At 41.7% G+C, this 18,314-nt stretch overlaps 1 protein-coding gene across 10 annotated transcripts in view; it reads right to left on the reverse strand.

Annotated features, from left to right (window-relative positions):
• Window positions 1–18,314, reverse strand: part of ZNF827 (zinc finger protein 827) — a 164,869-nt gene that overhangs the window by 99,862 nt on the left and 46,693 nt on the right. For 9 of the 10 annotated variants that reach the window (XM_053252223.1, XM_053252225.1, XM_053252224.1 and 6 more), the window contains 3 exons: window positions 13,403–13,575; window positions 9,831–10,299; window positions 2,705–2,938 (listed from right to left, as the gene is read on the reverse strand). In XM_053252223.1, coding sequence (XP_053108198.1) covers window positions 2,705–2,938; window positions 9,831–10,299; window positions 13,403–13,575 — 876 coding nt within the window. Of the gene's footprint in view, window positions 1–2,704; window positions 2,939–9,830; window positions 10,300–13,402; window positions 13,576–16,871; window positions 16,904–18,314 lie in introns of those variants that run through there. The other variant, XM_053252232.1, reaches the window with a different exon arrangement.

Below are 18,314 nucleotides of genomic sequence, written 5' to 3' on the forward strand. Positions count from 1 at the left end.
ATTAGGCAAGTAGTAATCATGACTTCTTTGTGATGACCCCTCAGTAATGGAACTCCTTTCCCAGAACTGTTCACTTGGTCTAACTCTGACTCTTTCACATCTTAGGCACCAGGTTAAAACAACTTTATCTGCCTATACTGTACCAAAGCTCTGATTTTCAAACTTTTTCTTGGGTTCCACCATGGTGTTTAAATGTTTTTGAACTTATGCTGCCTGTCTGCTTTTTATACTTTTATTTTTGGTATTTATAAATGTTGATGTTTTAATATTGTGTACTTTTGTTCTTAATATGAAAGCTACTTTGTGAATTTTGATAAATTGAAAAATGAAATATAAATGTCTGAATTAAATAAAATAAGCCAAAGTGATATGAGTAGCAAAACATGTTTAGGTTGGGGGCAGTGTTATCTCTAATTTTTTAAATCTATGTGCGGAATAAGTTTTGTTCTGGGTGGTAGTATCAAGGCAGTGTGTGCGCACCTGCATTCAGAGTGGGGCCTTCCTGATTCAACCTGAGCGGGATCTAAAAATAACTAAACAGACATAAAAAACATGTGATGCTAGGAGACCTCTACTAGGGCTGGCAGGTCATCCAAGGACTCCTCTGAGTCAGTGGATGAAGACGGGACTGAGTCCTTGGGTTGTGGTGGGGGTGCTGGCTCGGGTTCTCCCGATTCTCCTGGTGTGGGAGGTCCCAGCAGTCACCCTGGAAGTCAGTTTGCAAAGGGCATCCTAAAACCTGGACCAGCCCTGTCTTAGATTTTCTAAATGATCCCAAGCTGTAGCATGGGTATATGCAATCCCAAATGAAGGGATGCACAAAGGCCATGTAGAAGAACATAAGAACAGACCTGCTGGATCAGGCCCAAGGACTCTCTAGTCCAGCATCCTGTTCCACACAGTGGCCCACCAGATGCCTCTGGGGAGCCCACAGGCAAGAGATGAGGGCATGCCCTCTTTCCTGGTATTGAGAGGCATCATACCTCTGAAGCTGGAGGTGGCCCACAGCCACCAGACTAGTAGCCATTGATGGACCTGTTCTCCATGAATTTTTCTAAGCCTCTCTTAAAGGCATCCAAACTGGTGGCCATCACCACTTCCCATGGCAAAGAATTCCATTGACTGATTATGCACTGTGTGAAAAGGTACTTCCTCTTGTCAGTCCTAAATTTCCTGACCTTCAGTTTCATGGGATGACCCCTGGTTCTAATGTTGTAAGGGAGGGAGAAAGATTTCTCTGTCCACTCCATGCATAATTTTATACACCTTGATCATGTCTCCCCTTAGTCGCCTCTTTTCCAAAGTTAAGAGCCCAAGATGCTGTAGCCTAGCCTCATAAGGAAGGTACTCCAGGCCACTGATAATCTTGGTTGCCCTCTTCTGCACCTTTTCCTGTTCTACCATAACCTTCTTAAGATACGGTGACCAAAACTGTACACGGTGGTACTCCAGATGTGGCCGCATCATAGATTTGTATAAGGGCATGATAATATTAGCATTTTTATTTGCAGTCCCCTTCCTAATGGTCCCTGGCATGGAATTGGCCTTTTTCATAGCTGCCCCACACTGAGTAGACACTTTCAATGAGCTGTCCACCACGACCCTAAGATTTCTCTTCTGGTCAGTCACTGACAGCTCAGAGACCATCAGCATATATGTAGGGGTTTTTGCCCCAATGTGCATCACTTTACACTTGCTTACATGGAACTGCACTTGCCATTTTGTTGCCCACTCCCCCAGTTTAGAGAGGTACTTTTGGAACTCCTCACAATCTGTTGTGGATTTCACTACCCTAAATAGTTTAGTGTCATCTGCAAATATGTCCATTCACTGCTTACCCCAACTTCTAGATCATTTATGAACACTGCTCCCAGTACTGGTCCCTGAGGGACCTCACTTCCTACTTCCCTCCATTATGAAAACTGTCCATTTATCCCTACCCTCTATTTCCTGTCCTTCAACCAGTTACCGATCCACAGTTGAACTTGTCCCTTTATCCCATGACTGCTAAGTTTACTCGAGAGCCTTTTCTGAGGAACTTTGTCTCAAATAACTCTAAAAGGTTAGTGAAGCAAGACTTGTCCTTGCAGAAGCCATGCTGCTTCAACAAGGTCTGTTCTTCTATGTTTAACCATTTTTGTCCTTAAGTATGCTTTCCATCAGTTTACCTGGCACCAAAGTTAAGCTAATCGACCTGATTTCCCAGATCCCCCTGGATCCTTTTTTGAAGAACAGAGTTACATTGGCTACATTCCAGTCCTCTGATAAAGAGCCTGATTGTAGGGACAAGTTACATATTTCTGCTAGGAGATCAGCAATTTCATATTTGAGTTCCTTCAGAATTCTTGGGTGGATGCCATCTGGCCCTGGTGATTTGTTAGTTTTTCATTTTTCAAGACAGTTTAGAACACTTTCCCTTGTCACCTCAAATTAGCCCAGTTCTTCAGCCTCTAAATCCGAGAAGCTCAAATCCAGAGCGGGTATATGGTTTTACCCTCTGATATGTTTAACCATACTGGTGGTCGTTAGGAAGACAAATCTGTGCTACTTTGCAACTGTAGTAATTAATGTTATGGTTAAGTGGTAACTTAGTGGGAGCAGTAGTATATTAGATGAAGAAATGGGCATTTACACAGCTATCAATGCTAGAACAGAAGTGAATGCACATGCTAAAAAAATGAGTATTTTAACATTAATCTACTACCTGACAGCTTCATGAGAAGTTCAGATGCTGCTTTGACGGACATGTCCTGCTGTAATACATTTGCTGGCACTTCCTGTGGTTTGAGATTCTCTTCGGGAATGCCTGGGACAGAAGTTTCAGGTTCATGGCTGAAAACATAACTGGATTTAGGCAAAGTGGAACTTGCATTTTCTTCATCTTTCGGTTCATCTTTCACTTTAAATCTAGGAGTCAAGGGTTCTTTTTGATTTGCAGCTGTTAAGAGAAGGGGGAGAAAGGAATTTAATTAAGAGTGCAATTTATAATCAGAGGGCAGCAACTTCACCTATATGGGCAACAGGAGATAATTAAGGATGAAGGTGCATCATGACAAGGGTGAGTATGGGAAAAGGTGTAAATATAGCAAAACAATTGCAAACAGGAAAAGAGATTAGAAAAAAAGGAAAGGAAAAGAAAAGAAATGAAATGAATGGTGGAATACCCCCCGAGACTGAGGATTGTGTGTTATGGTACTTATTTTGCTTTAGATAAATTGATAAGCTGGCAAAGCTATGCACATATTAACTCTAAACACTTCTTCCACCAAGACATCTTTATTATGAAAAGATAAAATACATAAATAAAATAAATGATGTTACAGGTTAAAAACAAAACCAGTTTCAATGTCAATACATCATCCTCAGTTGCTTACACAAACCAAATGTCTCAGTACTTCCTAAATTCCTTTCTCACGAAGTAAGAAGAGAAAAGGACAATGTAACAGCTGCAACAAAAAACAATTAACTCAGCTGCAACAAGAAACTCAGGGAAAAGAAAATGGAGAACAACATAACAGCTGCAACAAGGAACAATTAACTCAACTTTTATCATTCAGAGACTAATGAATATCATACTTTCACAGCAGTATTTTGCTTTCATTTTAAAAAGGTTCCTGAGTGCTCCTGTGCTTTCCTGAATTAGAACTCAACTATCAAATCAGAGCCAAGAGGCAAAGTTCCAGCCTGTACAGGAAAGTTCCATAGCTTTTCTTTTTGAGAAGAGCCAGTGGTCAGCCTGGGTGGGCAAAGTCACTCTAGCGGCACCTGGGAACTTTTTACTGAAAGATGTTCCAACCTCTGACTTTGGTGGCTTGTCAGAGAAAGCAGTTAGGGATGTGCACAACCCTGTTTGGCATTCTATTTTTAGAATACTGAACAGGTTTGGAAATCCCGCATTCCAACGTGGGGGTGGCTTTAAGGACGGGGAAGGTTGCACTCCCCCTGCCCACCATGCTTTTCCTTCCAACGCTCTGTGTATAAATAGTCCAACATGGAGGCAGTGTACCTGCCGCCCTGTTGTTTCCCTGAATGGAAGTGCGATGTGTACACTTGCCTGACCATGTGCACACATGCACCCTCCCCTATCCTTAGAGCCACCCCCGCCCTACCATCGGCTCGAAGGGAGCCAGTTCCGTGCACATCCCTAAAAGTAGTTGCTCTCAGAGCTGTGAATACCCAGCTCTAGTGCCCACAGCTCCAAACACTATGGTACAATGAGGGAACCCATAGCCTCTAAAATGATTATAACATTCAAAAATAGGTCTCAGTGAGGCAGACATGGGTGGAATTGTGTTGCTCAGCTCCAGCGGTGTCATGGGCACTAACCAAATATGTTCTGTTCATGACAGGAAGTCATTGTCCAAACTGCAGAAACTATCACAGCAACCAAGAAGAGGGAATCACATTTTTACATGGAGAAAAATATTATATTCGGACTGAAAAGAAAGTACAGTTTCTCCACAGCAGAACCACTTCCTTGATGGAAGATATCCAGATTTTCCAAAACAACCGAGTAATAACTGTCCATTTATTGTGCCCCAAAATATAATTCATGTCCAAAATGACCTTAAATTTGTCTCACCTGAGCCTTTTGAACTTCTGGTGATGCAAATGCTTTGGCAGAGTAAGCTGTTATCATTATAGATGACCAACCAGTCATAAGAGTCAAAGTTCAAGACAATAAGAGAGAACACATATAGAAATACTTTAACAGCATTGATCAGAGTCCAGACTAAGTCATGATTGAATCCCTTTGACTGACTTAATGAGGAAAATTACACAAAGTAGTCCCATTGATTTAATTTCAGTGGAATTACTTTGAGTAATCATGTAGGCCACTGAAATTAATAGGACTTAGATATGTCCTGTCTAACTAATTTCAACAGTATTTAGTCATAATTCATTAGTCTGGATTCTGCCCATTATTTTTAACAACATTTTGTTGCATGTTTTCTTTCATTTACAGTTCACATAACCAATGACAAACTGTGATGGAAAGGACAAACCATAAGGAGGGAATAGCAAAGAAAAGAGGTCAGAAGAGTGGGTTTTGTTAGAGCAGGGTTGCTCAACTTGGGCCCTCTTGCAGATGTTGGCCTACAGTTCCTACAGTCCCTGACTATTGACTGCTGTGACTGGAGATTATGGGTTGCAGTCCAAAAAGCAGCAGCAGGGCCGAAGTTGAGCAGCCCTGTGTTAGAGGATGGTGGGGAACTTAACAGGAAAATAATATTATAGAGAAAACAAAGAGGAGAGTTGGTTGTGTGAGTCCATGAGCATTCACATGGAGGTGCTGTGAAACAATTCACTGTTTAATTTTTTTTCCTGTATCAGACTTTTATGTTCTTCCAGTAATTATTTTCTACATTATGAGGCTATTCTCACGATGGGGGAAAACCGGGCTAAAGAAGCCCAGCCCAGTTTTTCCCCATTGTGAGAACCAGCGGGCTCACGGGCGAGCCCGGTGGTTCTCTGGCAGCTAGCCCACCAAAGTAGCCCAGGTTAGCGGAGTGAGCGCTCTGCTAACCTGGGTTTTCTGATCATGTGCCACCACGGCACGGCGCCACACCCGGGCGGCACACAAGGAGACACCCACTGGGAGGCTGCAAGCAGCCTTCCAGGTTCGGTGGTCCCTCCAGGATGCCCTGTGCACTCGTGTGGGGCATCCTTGAACTTCCGGGGGCCATGTGGTCCCCAATCCCCGCCACCCCTGTCGGCTCCGTGATGGAGCAGGCAGTCACGTGGGCAGCCAATCCAGCCGCCCAGCTATGAGTGGCTGCTCATCTGCAGAAAGAGCAGGCTAAGCCCGCTCTCCCCGCAGAACCCCCTTTGGCACTTCATACCGATTGTGTGAAGCGCCTCTATATCTACAAAGCAAAATCCAACAGCCATCTCTGCATTACATTTACAAAACAAAATGAAGAACATTTCAAGCGAGTTCTCATTCATTCAGGAAAACAACCATATTGTCTTGTAAATATAAATTTGTTTGTTGGTGACAATAAAATATTTTGGGGGGATTGCTGCTGGAAACCCCTCCAGTCCAGTCCCTGAAGGGATTTCCCTATCTTCCCTATCTTAATGACTTAAGATAGTATATTCATTTTAACAACGTATGTCTCATGAATTAAAAAGGAGGAGCGTTCCTCTCACAAGTCCCATTCCTCTCTGCAGTTTATACCTATTCATGTTAGTCTTACCATCATGTCCATGGATAGGGGAGGGATCACCTCAGATATTTGATTCCTCTTGGCTGCCCCTCCTAGAATATAGTGTTTTTTTAAAAGCACATTCTTATAGAAGAAGGACTATTTGCCCCTATGACTGCTATGCTGAATTGCAAAATGTTATGGTCCTCTCTGGATAGTAATGCCTGAAGCTGTTCTTGCAGTCCCAGTTTATCAGTGAAATGGGTCTCTAGCGCACACATTGTGTTACAACTCTGTGATGCTTTGGGACAATCAAGACAAGTGCCTCACAGAATAATGGAGGAAACTGGCCCACTAATGGATTTCTCAAGTGATGACTGCAGAGGCAGTATAAACAGATTGTACCAATCTGACATATAATGGTTTCGCCCAGGCACCTTTCCTTTTTTCATTTCTTTAATTACTCCTTCTATCTTGCTCATTTGCAGAGGTGCCTGCTGTGCATCTATCTGAGCCAAAGCTAGCACAGGGGGGGAAGTTCAATTTTCCAGAAAAGGGCTGATAGAGAATTCTCCTCAGGCTCCTACTCAGCTTTTGTCCGTATTATAATCCATGGAAATGCATTCTTAAAATGTTACTAGTAAATTTACTGAGCCACTAAATAAAACATCATCGCCTACTGCTTTATGGGCCAGAACTCAGTAAGTGTTGCGGTGCTGGTCAAATGTTCAATTCCACACGCTATTTTGAATACACATCACTCTGATCAATGGGTTTAATTTCCCCCCTAAATGTAACATCTTTCCCCTTGTGTGGCATTGACATATCTATCCAGTTTACATTTTCATTTTAGAGAGATATCTCACTCCTTCAGTGACTTTATAACATGTTGCTAGGTAACAGTGCACACAAGTCAGGTTTCAGGACCTTTCGTTAAGACACTATAAAATAAGCACACAGGCCTTTTTTGCATGAAGAATACACATTTATGTCTTTAGCATTCCTATCTGCTAAACCCTAAAGAGCTACTTGTCAATTGCTGAATAAAAACAGACATAAAGAGTGAGGTTGTATGTAGTGTTCAGGCCCTCACTTGTTTTTGCCTCTGATTCAGCCACCACAGGCTCTGCGGTTATCAGTTGAAGGTCCAAAGCTGCTGAATACATAGCATCTATTTAAGGAACACTAATCCAAAATGTCAGAACAGCAACACAAATGGGTTACATCTGTAGACCTGTCTTAGAAAAACAATCCCACCCCAGATTAGTAATTACGGATGCTAGGGTGGGGTCCATGTGTTCCTAATTATAAAACTCTACCAGGTTTTCTAACTGATTTCTGATTTACGTATTCAGAAATTTAGTTGAAATAATTTGCTATCTCTGTCCCTTTAAGCTTCTTAGAACTGTATCATTCAACTTCTCTTATTGCCAGTTGGTCTCTACAAAATTTCTTTCCATCCTGTATTTTGATTACAGTTTGTGCAACCCCAGAAGTACAAGGGTTTGGGGCAGATGAAGACAATGAAGCACTCCAAAAGGCATTGCTGAAGTATAGGCAAGCAAAGAGATATTAGCGCTCTGTTGATCCCTAACCGGCTCACCTGCCAATGACAACATTTACTGAAATGCAACTCACATTTCATTCAAAGTTGGTAACCAATTAATCACCATTCAAAAGGGCATTGTCAATCTCCAGAGTGCTGAAGTGCCTTTGTCAATTACCCCAAGACTAACAATGGGATAGACCAGATTTGATACTAAACTACCCTCTCTTGATAAAGTTTGAAACTTCTCAAAAAGTCTGATAACAATGCTATCAATGGCATAACTGCAATATTGATTCAATTATAGCAATAATAAAACACAAAAAATGGAGCATGGATACTCAGTGTTCCCTAGGTACTGTATTCTGAGTCAGAATGGGGGGAACTTAAACATTCGAAAATGAAAATGTTCAGATTCTTTTACATCCCTATTTAGCTACAAACCTATACGTGAAATGACATACTTTTGTCTTCATCATGGCCAGAGCTAGTGTTGCAAGATTAACTAAGCAGGAACAGCTTGAGATGGGATGTCCCAGTGCTGTCACCATGCCAAAATGGGCACTCACTGCAGTTGTGTGATCACACCAGCAACTTTCCTGTCTGCTCTTTGCTCCCCAAAGACAATGCACATCAGTGCAGTCACAAAGCTAATGCATAACAATTGAGTGCAAATTCCGATGTTCTTTCAAAGGCTCAGATTCAGTAGGCTCAATCACTCACATGCTCAATGTAAATGCAAAGTGGTGAGAGACAGCTGAGACCAAGGAGCTCAAGAGAACTTCAGAGCACACAGGTCTTCTCTCTCTGAATGCTACTTTTAAATGCTGGGATTCAGAATGCCTTTTGCTTATTCCAAATCCATGCACTGAAAATACTGTCTGGATCAGATTAATCTGTAAAGTAACGACTATCACACAGGTCAATTGTGGACTGATGGGGAACCAATCCATAAACTGAACTGGGGATTTTGGTTGGTGCAAAAATAATTATTCGTTTTATAAATGATGATGATTACATTTCTGATTTCTAAATACCTTTTATTAAGAAAAGATTGTAGAATAATGCAAAATAAAAACAACCATCTTCTTCCCACCACCTGCTTATTCCAGTTCAAATATTGTTAACAAATACATCAGAAAAAATTCAATATGCATAAAATCTATTTGATATTTTGCATAACATATGTTTTCTGGTCTTCAATATTTGATTCATATTTGTTGTGAGAGTTTGTCCATTATTAAAGAGACTCAAAGCTTATTTTATGTATCCAATGTGCAATACGAAGATGTTTTTTGTATTTCCAGTGCTGAGCGATTGAAATATGAAGCATACAGAGACACACAGACACACACACAGAAGATAAGTTGAATCACTTTCTGAAGATATATACCAAACTTCTTAATAATTAGTATAACCTCTTAATCATCAATATAACCTCTGCTATACCTTTATTGCTCTGATAGACTTGTACCCCCCAAAACTGGACAACTTAGCATATCCACCACATGTATAAATATGTTTCAGTTCTCCATAGCCAGTGTAGTCTAGTGGTTAGAATGGACTAGTACAGGGGAGACCTGAGTTCAAGTCCCCATTCAGCCATGAAACTCACCGGGTGACTCTTGGCCAGTCACTTATCTTTCAGCCTAACCTACCTTATAGGGTTGTTGTGAGGATAAACATAACCAGACCTACATACTGTACTACTAAAGATTATGCCCCTAAATCTGCACTCAGAAAATGCACAGGAGAACTACCTAAAATCTCTGATTTGTTTAAAGGGAATTCAAGTACTATATTTCTCAACTCCAGTGTCTAGCTGCTCTTGGTCCCTTCAGCTGTTTGCCAGCTCTTCCTCCTCATCTTTTGAAGGGAGAGCCAAGAATACTGCAGCAGTTTCAGTCTGAAAACGGCCAACCCTAATGGCTCTGATCACCTTTTCCTGCCAAAATGCTTCTAGCTGCCATCCTCACGTGCCCAAAGCAGGTGTCAAACTTCCTCCCTACTTGCCTGGACTTTCTTCTTGCACCTATTTCAGTAGCCAAGTTAAGGGACATTAGGAAGAGCACAAAAGAGAGGCAACACTTGTGATGTTAGGAGGAAGAGGAGAAATTGCCCCACTTCCCAATTACCTGAGAGCTTCATGAGAAAATCTGAAGCCATCTTGACAGAGATGTCCTGGCTGAAAAGTGCTGACGCTGTATTGGTCACAAAGTCAATGGAGTCTTTTAGCTTTGCATTGTTGGCAACGCTGAGGGCAAAGGATGGGGTAGAGGTGCTGGTCTCATCTTTGGGCTCTTCTTTGACTAGCAGAGGTGGAACAGCAGCACCTGCCTGTCCAGCTACCTCAGGAGTTCGAGATGTAGCAGCAGTTCCTGCCTGCTCAGCTCCCGCATCAATTTGCTGGCCCATTCTGGAGTCGTCATTTAGCTGCGGTGACACCTTAATATCCATTTCTGAAATCTCTTCCTTCACCTTGGCTTCTGTCCTCAGGAAGTGTTGATGGCAACGCATGTGGAGTTTCAGGCTGAAGTGGCGAGAGGAGGTAAATGGGCATAGCTGGCACTGAAATGTCTCTCCACGGTCCTGGTGTTGGTGAACCTGATTTAGTGGTCAATAATTTTAAAAAAGGACAACTTTTAGACATGCTATATATCTGTTTTATAGACTTCCTTCCTATCTCCTTAGTCCTTATGGACTCCTTTCCATTTCAAAGACCTTAACAAAGGAGATTAGCATCATCAGCTCAAAATGGCTCTCTCTATTTACATGACAATTAATGACAGTCACTTTATTACAGTCACCAGTAAAAAGTCAAACAAAATTAAGAATTTTTGGGGAAATGTGTTTTATACCAGTGAATCAGTCCTTTACAACCTAATCTTAATACCTATCAAAGAATAAAACAAAAGAATTCTAATTCCAATCACAAGCCCAGTATTAAATTCTGGCTTTGTGCAACGTCTCTTTGCTCTTTTAGCATGAGGGTCAGAATAATTCTACTTCCCATTCTGGGTTTAGGACAACCTAGGATCTCTCAAGTCTGAACCTTATTCTAGTCAGAATTTTAAAATTAGAAGGATTTGAAGATGGAATATAATCCAGGCTGGATGTAACAAGTGATCTGGGGTTGTTCTAAACCTGAATAGAATTCTTACGACTTTCATGTGTGAAAGGGAGCACTCCCGTGGCTAGGGGATATTTCATGAAGCCAGTATGTAATCCTAGCTCCATGTTACATCTGAACTGACCTCTTGTTTCTAAGTTTGTTTTCCCGATTGCTGCTAGCTAGGGACTTTCTACCTGATGGCAGTCACAGACACAATAAGTCAATCTAAATGTTACGGCTTGCATGGATAGGTAGAGAATGCCACATGCTAGCATTAACCTACTCTGGCTTTTGGGTAACAAAACATGTATGAAATGGTACGTACATTCCATCACTATAAATTGCTTGCTTGCACAGGTCTAAAGCAAAAACACGACTGAAAACATCATGCCATTTTCTCCTAAGGGAGACTGGTCCACATGTTGTGCAGCCTAACACAGGCAATGCTGATCTGCCCACGCTGCTGCAGGCTCCTAGCAAAGTGCCGGAGTGGTCTTGCGCTTTTGGGCCAGAAAGCAAATACTTAAAGTAGCACGCCCACATTCCAGAAGTGCCTCTTTGATTGGAAACACAACACTTGACTGTCAGCGATGTGTTTCTGATCTACAGGTGAAACTCGGAAAATTAGAATATCGTGCAAAAGTGCATTAATTTCAGTAATGCAAATTAAAAGGTGAAACTGATATATGAGACAGACGCATTACATGCAAAGCGAGATAAGTCAAGCCTTAATTTGTTATAATTGTGATGATCATGGCGTACAGCTCATGAAAACCCCAAATCCACAATCCCAGAAAATTAGAATATTACATGGAACCAAGAAGACAAGGATTGAAGAATAGAACAATATCGGACCTCTGAAAAGTATAAGCATGCATATGTATTCAGTACTTGGTTTGGGCCCCTTTTGCAGCAATTACTGCCTCAATGCGGCGTGGCATGGATGCTATCAGCCTGTGGCACTGATGAGGTATTATGGAAGACCAGGATGCTTCATTAGCGGCCTTCAGCAATTCTGCATTGTTTGGTCTCATGTCTCTCATCCTTCTCTTGGCAATGCCCCATAGATTCTCTATGGGGTCAGGTCAGGTGCGTTTGCTGGCCAATCAAGCACAGTATACTGTATACTTTTCAGAGGTCCGATATTGTTCTATTCTTCAATCCTTGTCTTCTTGGTTCCATGTAATATTCTAATTTTCTGAGATTGTGGATTTGGGGTTTTCATGAGCTGTACGCCATGATCATCACAATTATAACAAATTAAGGCTTGACTTATCTCGCTTTGCATGTAATGCGTCTGTCTCATATATCAGTTTCACCTTTTAATTTGCATTACTGAAATTAATGGACTTTTGCACGATATTCTAATTTTCCAAGTTTCACCTGTAAGTTGTGCTCCCATAGTGCAGGCAAGCTACTTGAAGTATTTGCTCTCTAGCGCGAAAGCACAAGAGCACCAGTATGTTGCTAGGAGCCAGAGGTGCTCTTACCCCTAGACCTTCAGTCCAAAGTCCAGGGCCTCCATACCCCCTGGGGGCCCCCAAATCCTCTTTAGTCTGTCATGGGTGGTGTGGTTGTTGAGCCACGCCATTGGCCCACACTGCATCTGGTGGCCGAGCGTGACAGTGACCTGTGCCGGGTGGCCGAGCATGACCTCTGCTTTGGAGACAGAGGGGGGCGTGGGGAAAGAAATAAATGGGATGGGAATATGTTAAGTTGCATGTCGGAATGCTTCTGCTAATACATATTTGCAACAATATAGCTGCTTTATATTCTTACATTCTTGTGAGTTCAGTTGCTGTTTATGCCATCAAGAGCCCACATGTTAAAAATACTGTGTGTCTGTGTGTGTGTGTGTCTGTGTGCGTAGGGGGATGATGCTTAATTTGCAGCCAGGTAGGCAGGGGGAGCCTCCAAAGGCCTTTAGATCCAGGCTCCAGGCTCCAAAATTACCTAAGTGTACCTCTGCTAGAAGCCCACAGCCCAAGTTAGGCTGCACAACATGTAGGCCACTGCATTGTGATACGGGATGGTTTTGCCTTCCTTGGCAGGGAGTGCCTTGCATACATATATCTGGGGGCGTTTTTTAGACAGATTGCAGGCACATCTGGAGTGGTGTATCTTCATTTTTGTCTGCCCCCTGCTTGTAAGTGCACAATATTATGGATAATTACATTTTCCTCCTTTTAAAGAATAGATGGACAGCTGTGTGTACTAGACAATGGCTGTGATCAAGAAAAGCTATGCACGGTCAGGCTTTTAAAAACATATTTGGGCACAGAAGCCCCTGACCCTAAAAGGACTGTGGTGCTGGGCGAGGGGTAGAATACAAAGCTTAGCTGCATGTGCACAATCCTTTGCATGCAAACAAATGGGTTCGCTGGATTGTGGCCAAAAGTTGGCAAGCATTTGTTATAGACAGCATGAGGCTACTGTTTTTGCTGCCCAGACCCTCTGCTGGACAAAGTAATTTCACAACAATGGTACTAGTAATAAAGAAAACAATTCTCTGGATTTTATTAGGGGTAGATTTTAAACCTTCATCAACTGGCTTATGGACTAGATGTATCTGTTGCCAGTATCCACTGGCCTTACCTTCATGTGTGATTTGAGATTGTCCTTGCGTGCACAGCGAAATGGACACAAAGGGCACTGGTGACTTTTTAAGCCTGTGTGAATCACCATGTGTCGCTTCCAATAGCTCTTCCTTTTTATAACCAAGCCACAGATTGGACACTGGAAAGGTTTACCACCTTCTTCTTCTGAGGCTTAGAATTAAGGAGCAATTAAAAAAAGAATACATCATTAAATCATGGAAAGCTTCTCCTTCTCTATATACAAAACTATGATATTTCAACTCTAGCTTTTCTTTTGTAGGGACACCCTCCTGAGATTTTCCTTTAATGTTTCTGTGCGCCTCTTTCAGTATAGAACTTATAGTATATTACACCCACATTTTCTCAGAATGGGTAACCTACAGTCCTAACTGAATAATGCTGAAGCTACAGGACAGCGTCCCAGTCATAATTTGGACAACCAGCAGAGAATGCTACTGTGCTTCGCCTAGCCTCATAAATATAATCCTGCAGCTAATGTTGCTGCTCTTAACCTACGTAAGTGCTCAGCATTTGCTTTCTTTCACGGTAATATATAAAATATGCCAGGAAAAGGAAAGTGATAAAGTATAAAGCAATTCACTGCTCTTGACAAAAAGCCATGCTGGAATTCTGAACATGAAACACCCTGTTCCCAGAACTGAGGGACTTCAGAGTCCCTGTGGTTGGGTTTTCTTAGTATGAGCTCAAGAAGACCACTGATGCCACTTTAGATGGGGAGGCATCACTTGTTCCCGCTTTGTTAGTACCATATGCATTAACATACTAATACACTTAATGCATTTAACACAGGGCTTAATTTGAATGAACCAAAGGCATCATGACAGTGCCCTAAAATCTGCTTTCAATGTGAGCAATCAGATCAAGTTCACTTAAAAAGCACTGATTTCTGCACAACATTCACAGGCTGGATTTAGCACTTCTTGCTAAAGCAGAACACCAGTGTTGACACTTCCCCTACAATAGAATTCTACATAGAATGGAATCTACTTATCCAGCAGGTTGGTCTGTACCCAAGGGAGCACCAAAACTCCTTCAGTGAAGTTTTTATGGTCATAAGACATTCACAAAAGAGTTGGCTTCTGAAACAAAATGGCATCATCACTCCATTTCACCTGGGGTTTATCCACATGAAATCCCTGGAATCAGTTTTAAGTATCATGAATTGTCTGTGAATATTGTGCTAGCTATGGAGGAAAGCGCCTCTGAATATGCACAGAGCAAATTATCCTCAACACCACTTCTAATACAGACTTGAGGGTAAGTCAAAATATGTGATTTCTAACCAGATGGTGCCCTAACACCTCACAGATTAAGTCCTGCCTTTAGATATGTGGCTTGGTAGTGAATGCTATCAAGTTCAGGTAGAGATTTTGGAGCTTGTTGAGAATGCCTCATTTTATGGGATAATCATCAGGTTAAGTCTTAGCTGCTAAGCGGAAGAGAGGATTCTGCCCGCTGAGTTGACACAATCAGCCATCTGACATTACACTGCAAATTCCTACACCTGTTAGGAGAAAGTTTACAGTGTTGCCGTGGAAACAGGAGATATTTCGGTGACTTCTGAAAGGGTATCTGATCATTTTCAAAACTGCAAAAATTGGTGGCATATTTCTTGTGATTCTTGGGAATTACTTCCAAGAATATTACAGTTCACTGCCTAATGTATTCATCAGCTATTTTCTGTGCTTAAGAATTCAAATGTCAATACTCTCTCTGACTGGGTATGAAGTGATAAAATTTGCATGATCGTACAATTTCCAAGTGAATGATACTTTGCAAAGGACATGGATATAATTTTCCTGACATTGCACAAGCCTTCCTGGAAAGGTTACATGTTTTCTAACTATGTTTGAACAAAGAGATAAATTCAGTACCAAAAAGTGTTCTATACCAAAACAGATGAATTTAGCAGCCTGCATCAGTTATACGAATTAAATAATATTTACATATATTTACTTGTTTAATTTATTCTACTATTAGAGTGGGCAAGCTGTTGCCCTACTGAAGCGCTATCCCCAGTCCTGTTCATCCCACTGTCTGGTTTCTGAGATTTCAACTGATGTTGCCTACACAGTTCCAAGCAAATCTTCACAATCTGAAGGACTAGAAACCTGATTTTTTTTTTAAAAAAAGAACACTGTGTGCTGAATGCTGTAGCTGTCTTCAGATGTTCCAAAAAAGGGACACAGTACTCATGTATAGCATCCCAAGAGTGTGAGACATGCTGAGACTACTGACATGCAGAGAAACCTCACACTGCCGTGCTCGCCGTTTGTCTGATGAGGCAAGTGTCTTAAGTGCAATGGTGATTGCTTCCATGAATGTAAGTCTGGCGTGTCTCAGCCTTCCAAACATGGGAATAACCGGCATCACGCTTATGGCACTTGCCTCCTCAGATAAACACTGAAAGAGAGGGGAGGGTGGCAGCGTGAGGCTTTTCAGCACATCAGTGAAGTCTGAGGTGAACCAGTCTTCTCAGCACACTCCCGGGACACTATATGCGAATACAGCATTTCTTTTCTTTTTTTGTAATGTCTGACATTGGCTGACGTTCAGCACCAAATATACTACACACTAGTGCAGTTCCAGTACACAGTCCTGTGTGTTGCCATAACAGGGGTTCCCAACCTGTGGTACTCCAGATGTTGCTGAACTACAACTCCCATCACCGCCGGCTACAATTTATTGTGGCTGGGAATGATGGGAGCTGTGGTTCAGTAACCTCTGGAGTACCACAGGTTGGGAACCACCGCCATAATAAATAAGACTGAGGAGAAAATTCATTTTAAGTATCAGCTTAGCCTTTTCAAAGATTCAAAGTTTTGTCACGTTCCAAGTCTGACAGAATCCCTGGATCACTACACTAGGAATAATCATGAGAAATCAGTGCCAGATTTGTGGCTCACTTAAGATTTCTTCATAAAATAAAGGAAGCTCTTCTCCTGCCATACTCTCCAAATGCTGAGAACACCTTCCTTCTTGTCTTTCCTCAGAATCTACCACCATTTGTACCATGCTATCCTCCCCTATCACCATCTTCACTCCTATCTGACTGCCCTCTCCACATTCACACTATTCATCTGTCAATCTAGGCCCTATTCCTTCATTCCTTTCTAGCCCATTTAATGTTGATTGTAAGCTATTTGGCCAAGTATTACAAATTTCCATATAGTGTGTAATACTGGGACATTCAGACTACTTTAGTCATAACCAAGTGCCACTAAAATTAATCAGACTTAAATTCGTCATGATTAACTTGTTTAATTGATTTTAGTGGCGCTCTGTCATAATTAACTAGTCTGGATGTTTGTCCCTCGGGGTGCTAAATAAATCTTAAGCAATAGTAGCAGCAGTAATCACAACAGTGAACTTTCTAGTTGCACTTTCAGCTGGATTCGTGCAGAATTCTAACCCTTCTGATAGCACAGACGCAAATAAAGTTGTACCCCGGAGGAGTGATAAAAATTAGGGGTGTGCTTGAAGCGCGATTCAGCATCCGAACCGCAGACACATCCCTTTAAAACTGAGGGCTTACACAGTCCCTTTAACACGGAGGAGAGCAGGTCCATACCTGCTCCTCCTCTGTTTGCCACCACTTCCATAATGGTGGCGCTTCCCTCAGCTATGACTGTGTGCTGGTGGGGCGTTTCCTAGCTGCTTCTGCATGATGCCAGCATGGAGGGGCAGGTGGGAAATCCCCTGCCAGCACACGGTTATAATGGGGGGAGCGCCGCCATTACAGAAGTGGCGGCAAACGGAGGAGGAGCAGGTATGGACCTACTCTCCTTCATGTTTAAGGGGCTGTGTAAGCCCTCAGTTTTAAAGGGATGTACCCACGATCTATTTATTTATTTAAAATATTACTATACTGCCCAAAACTTGTTCGGGACACTGAATCATGTTTTGAGCACATCCGTAATAGAAATACTATACGTAAAGTCCACCTGCTGAGTAATTTTTTCATTCCTCCCAATTCAAGGGGCCAAAGAAATTAAAATGATAATCCTGCATACACTTATTCGGCAGTAAGTCCTGTTGAAGTCATTAGTTCAGTGTAAGTAAACATACACTAGATTAGGTTGTATCATCACAATTTGCCTTTTAAGAAGCAGAGTTAACACTTTTGGGTATTTTATTCCAACCATACACTTCAGAAAGTAAATGCACCAGTGGTTTTTAGATGACAGGAGGATAACTGATAATACAGAAGCAAGCACCCCCTTCTCTTCATCATTTCCAGCTTCTAAATGTGATTAAAACACTGCTTTCCCCAGAACCAAACACTGTAAATGCCAAAGAAATGTAGTGTGCTTGCCAATGGGAGGTTCTAGCCAATTAATAGCTAGAGAGAAAGTGGCCTACAAGATAAATTCCACCTCATATTTCAGCTCCAATATATGAAAATGTTAAATCCAAAGATGTTACTTCACTTTTCAGAAAGAGCACACAAAATTTATGCTTGTATATATGCAGAAGCAAGCCCATTAAATTAATCAGATCCATGATTCTGTAAACATGGTCTTAGTGAAACAAAATCAGACTTACTTGTCTGACTAAAAGTTTAAAAAGGAAGGGCAGGCTGCAGACTAAGTCAGTCATGACAAAGCACCACTAAAGCTAATGAGACAAATTAGCCGTGACTAACTTCAGTCCCATTAATTTCAATGGAACCTAGGCATAACTAACTTAGGATCCTGCCTGAGGAATATGGTGTAAGAAGAAATGCTATTTTCCAAACCAAAGTTCAACCAGAACGTTTTCAGTCAGAACAGAGAAGAAAGTCTTCTTATTTCATGTTCCTTATTTGTTCTGTTCACACAAGAGGCATTTCCATCTTTAAAAGAGTTCATAAGACCATTCTGGGAAAGGTTTGAACCCATCTCTGACCA

The sequence above is a fragment of the Hemicordylus capensis genome, chromosome 5 (genome assembly GCF_027244095.1).
Source record: "Hemicordylus capensis ecotype Gifberg chromosome 5, rHemCap1.1.pri, whole genome shotgun sequence".
In the NCBI taxonomy this organism is placed as follows: domain Eukaryota; kingdom Metazoa; phylum Chordata; class Lepidosauria; order Squamata; family Cordylidae; genus Hemicordylus; species Hemicordylus capensis.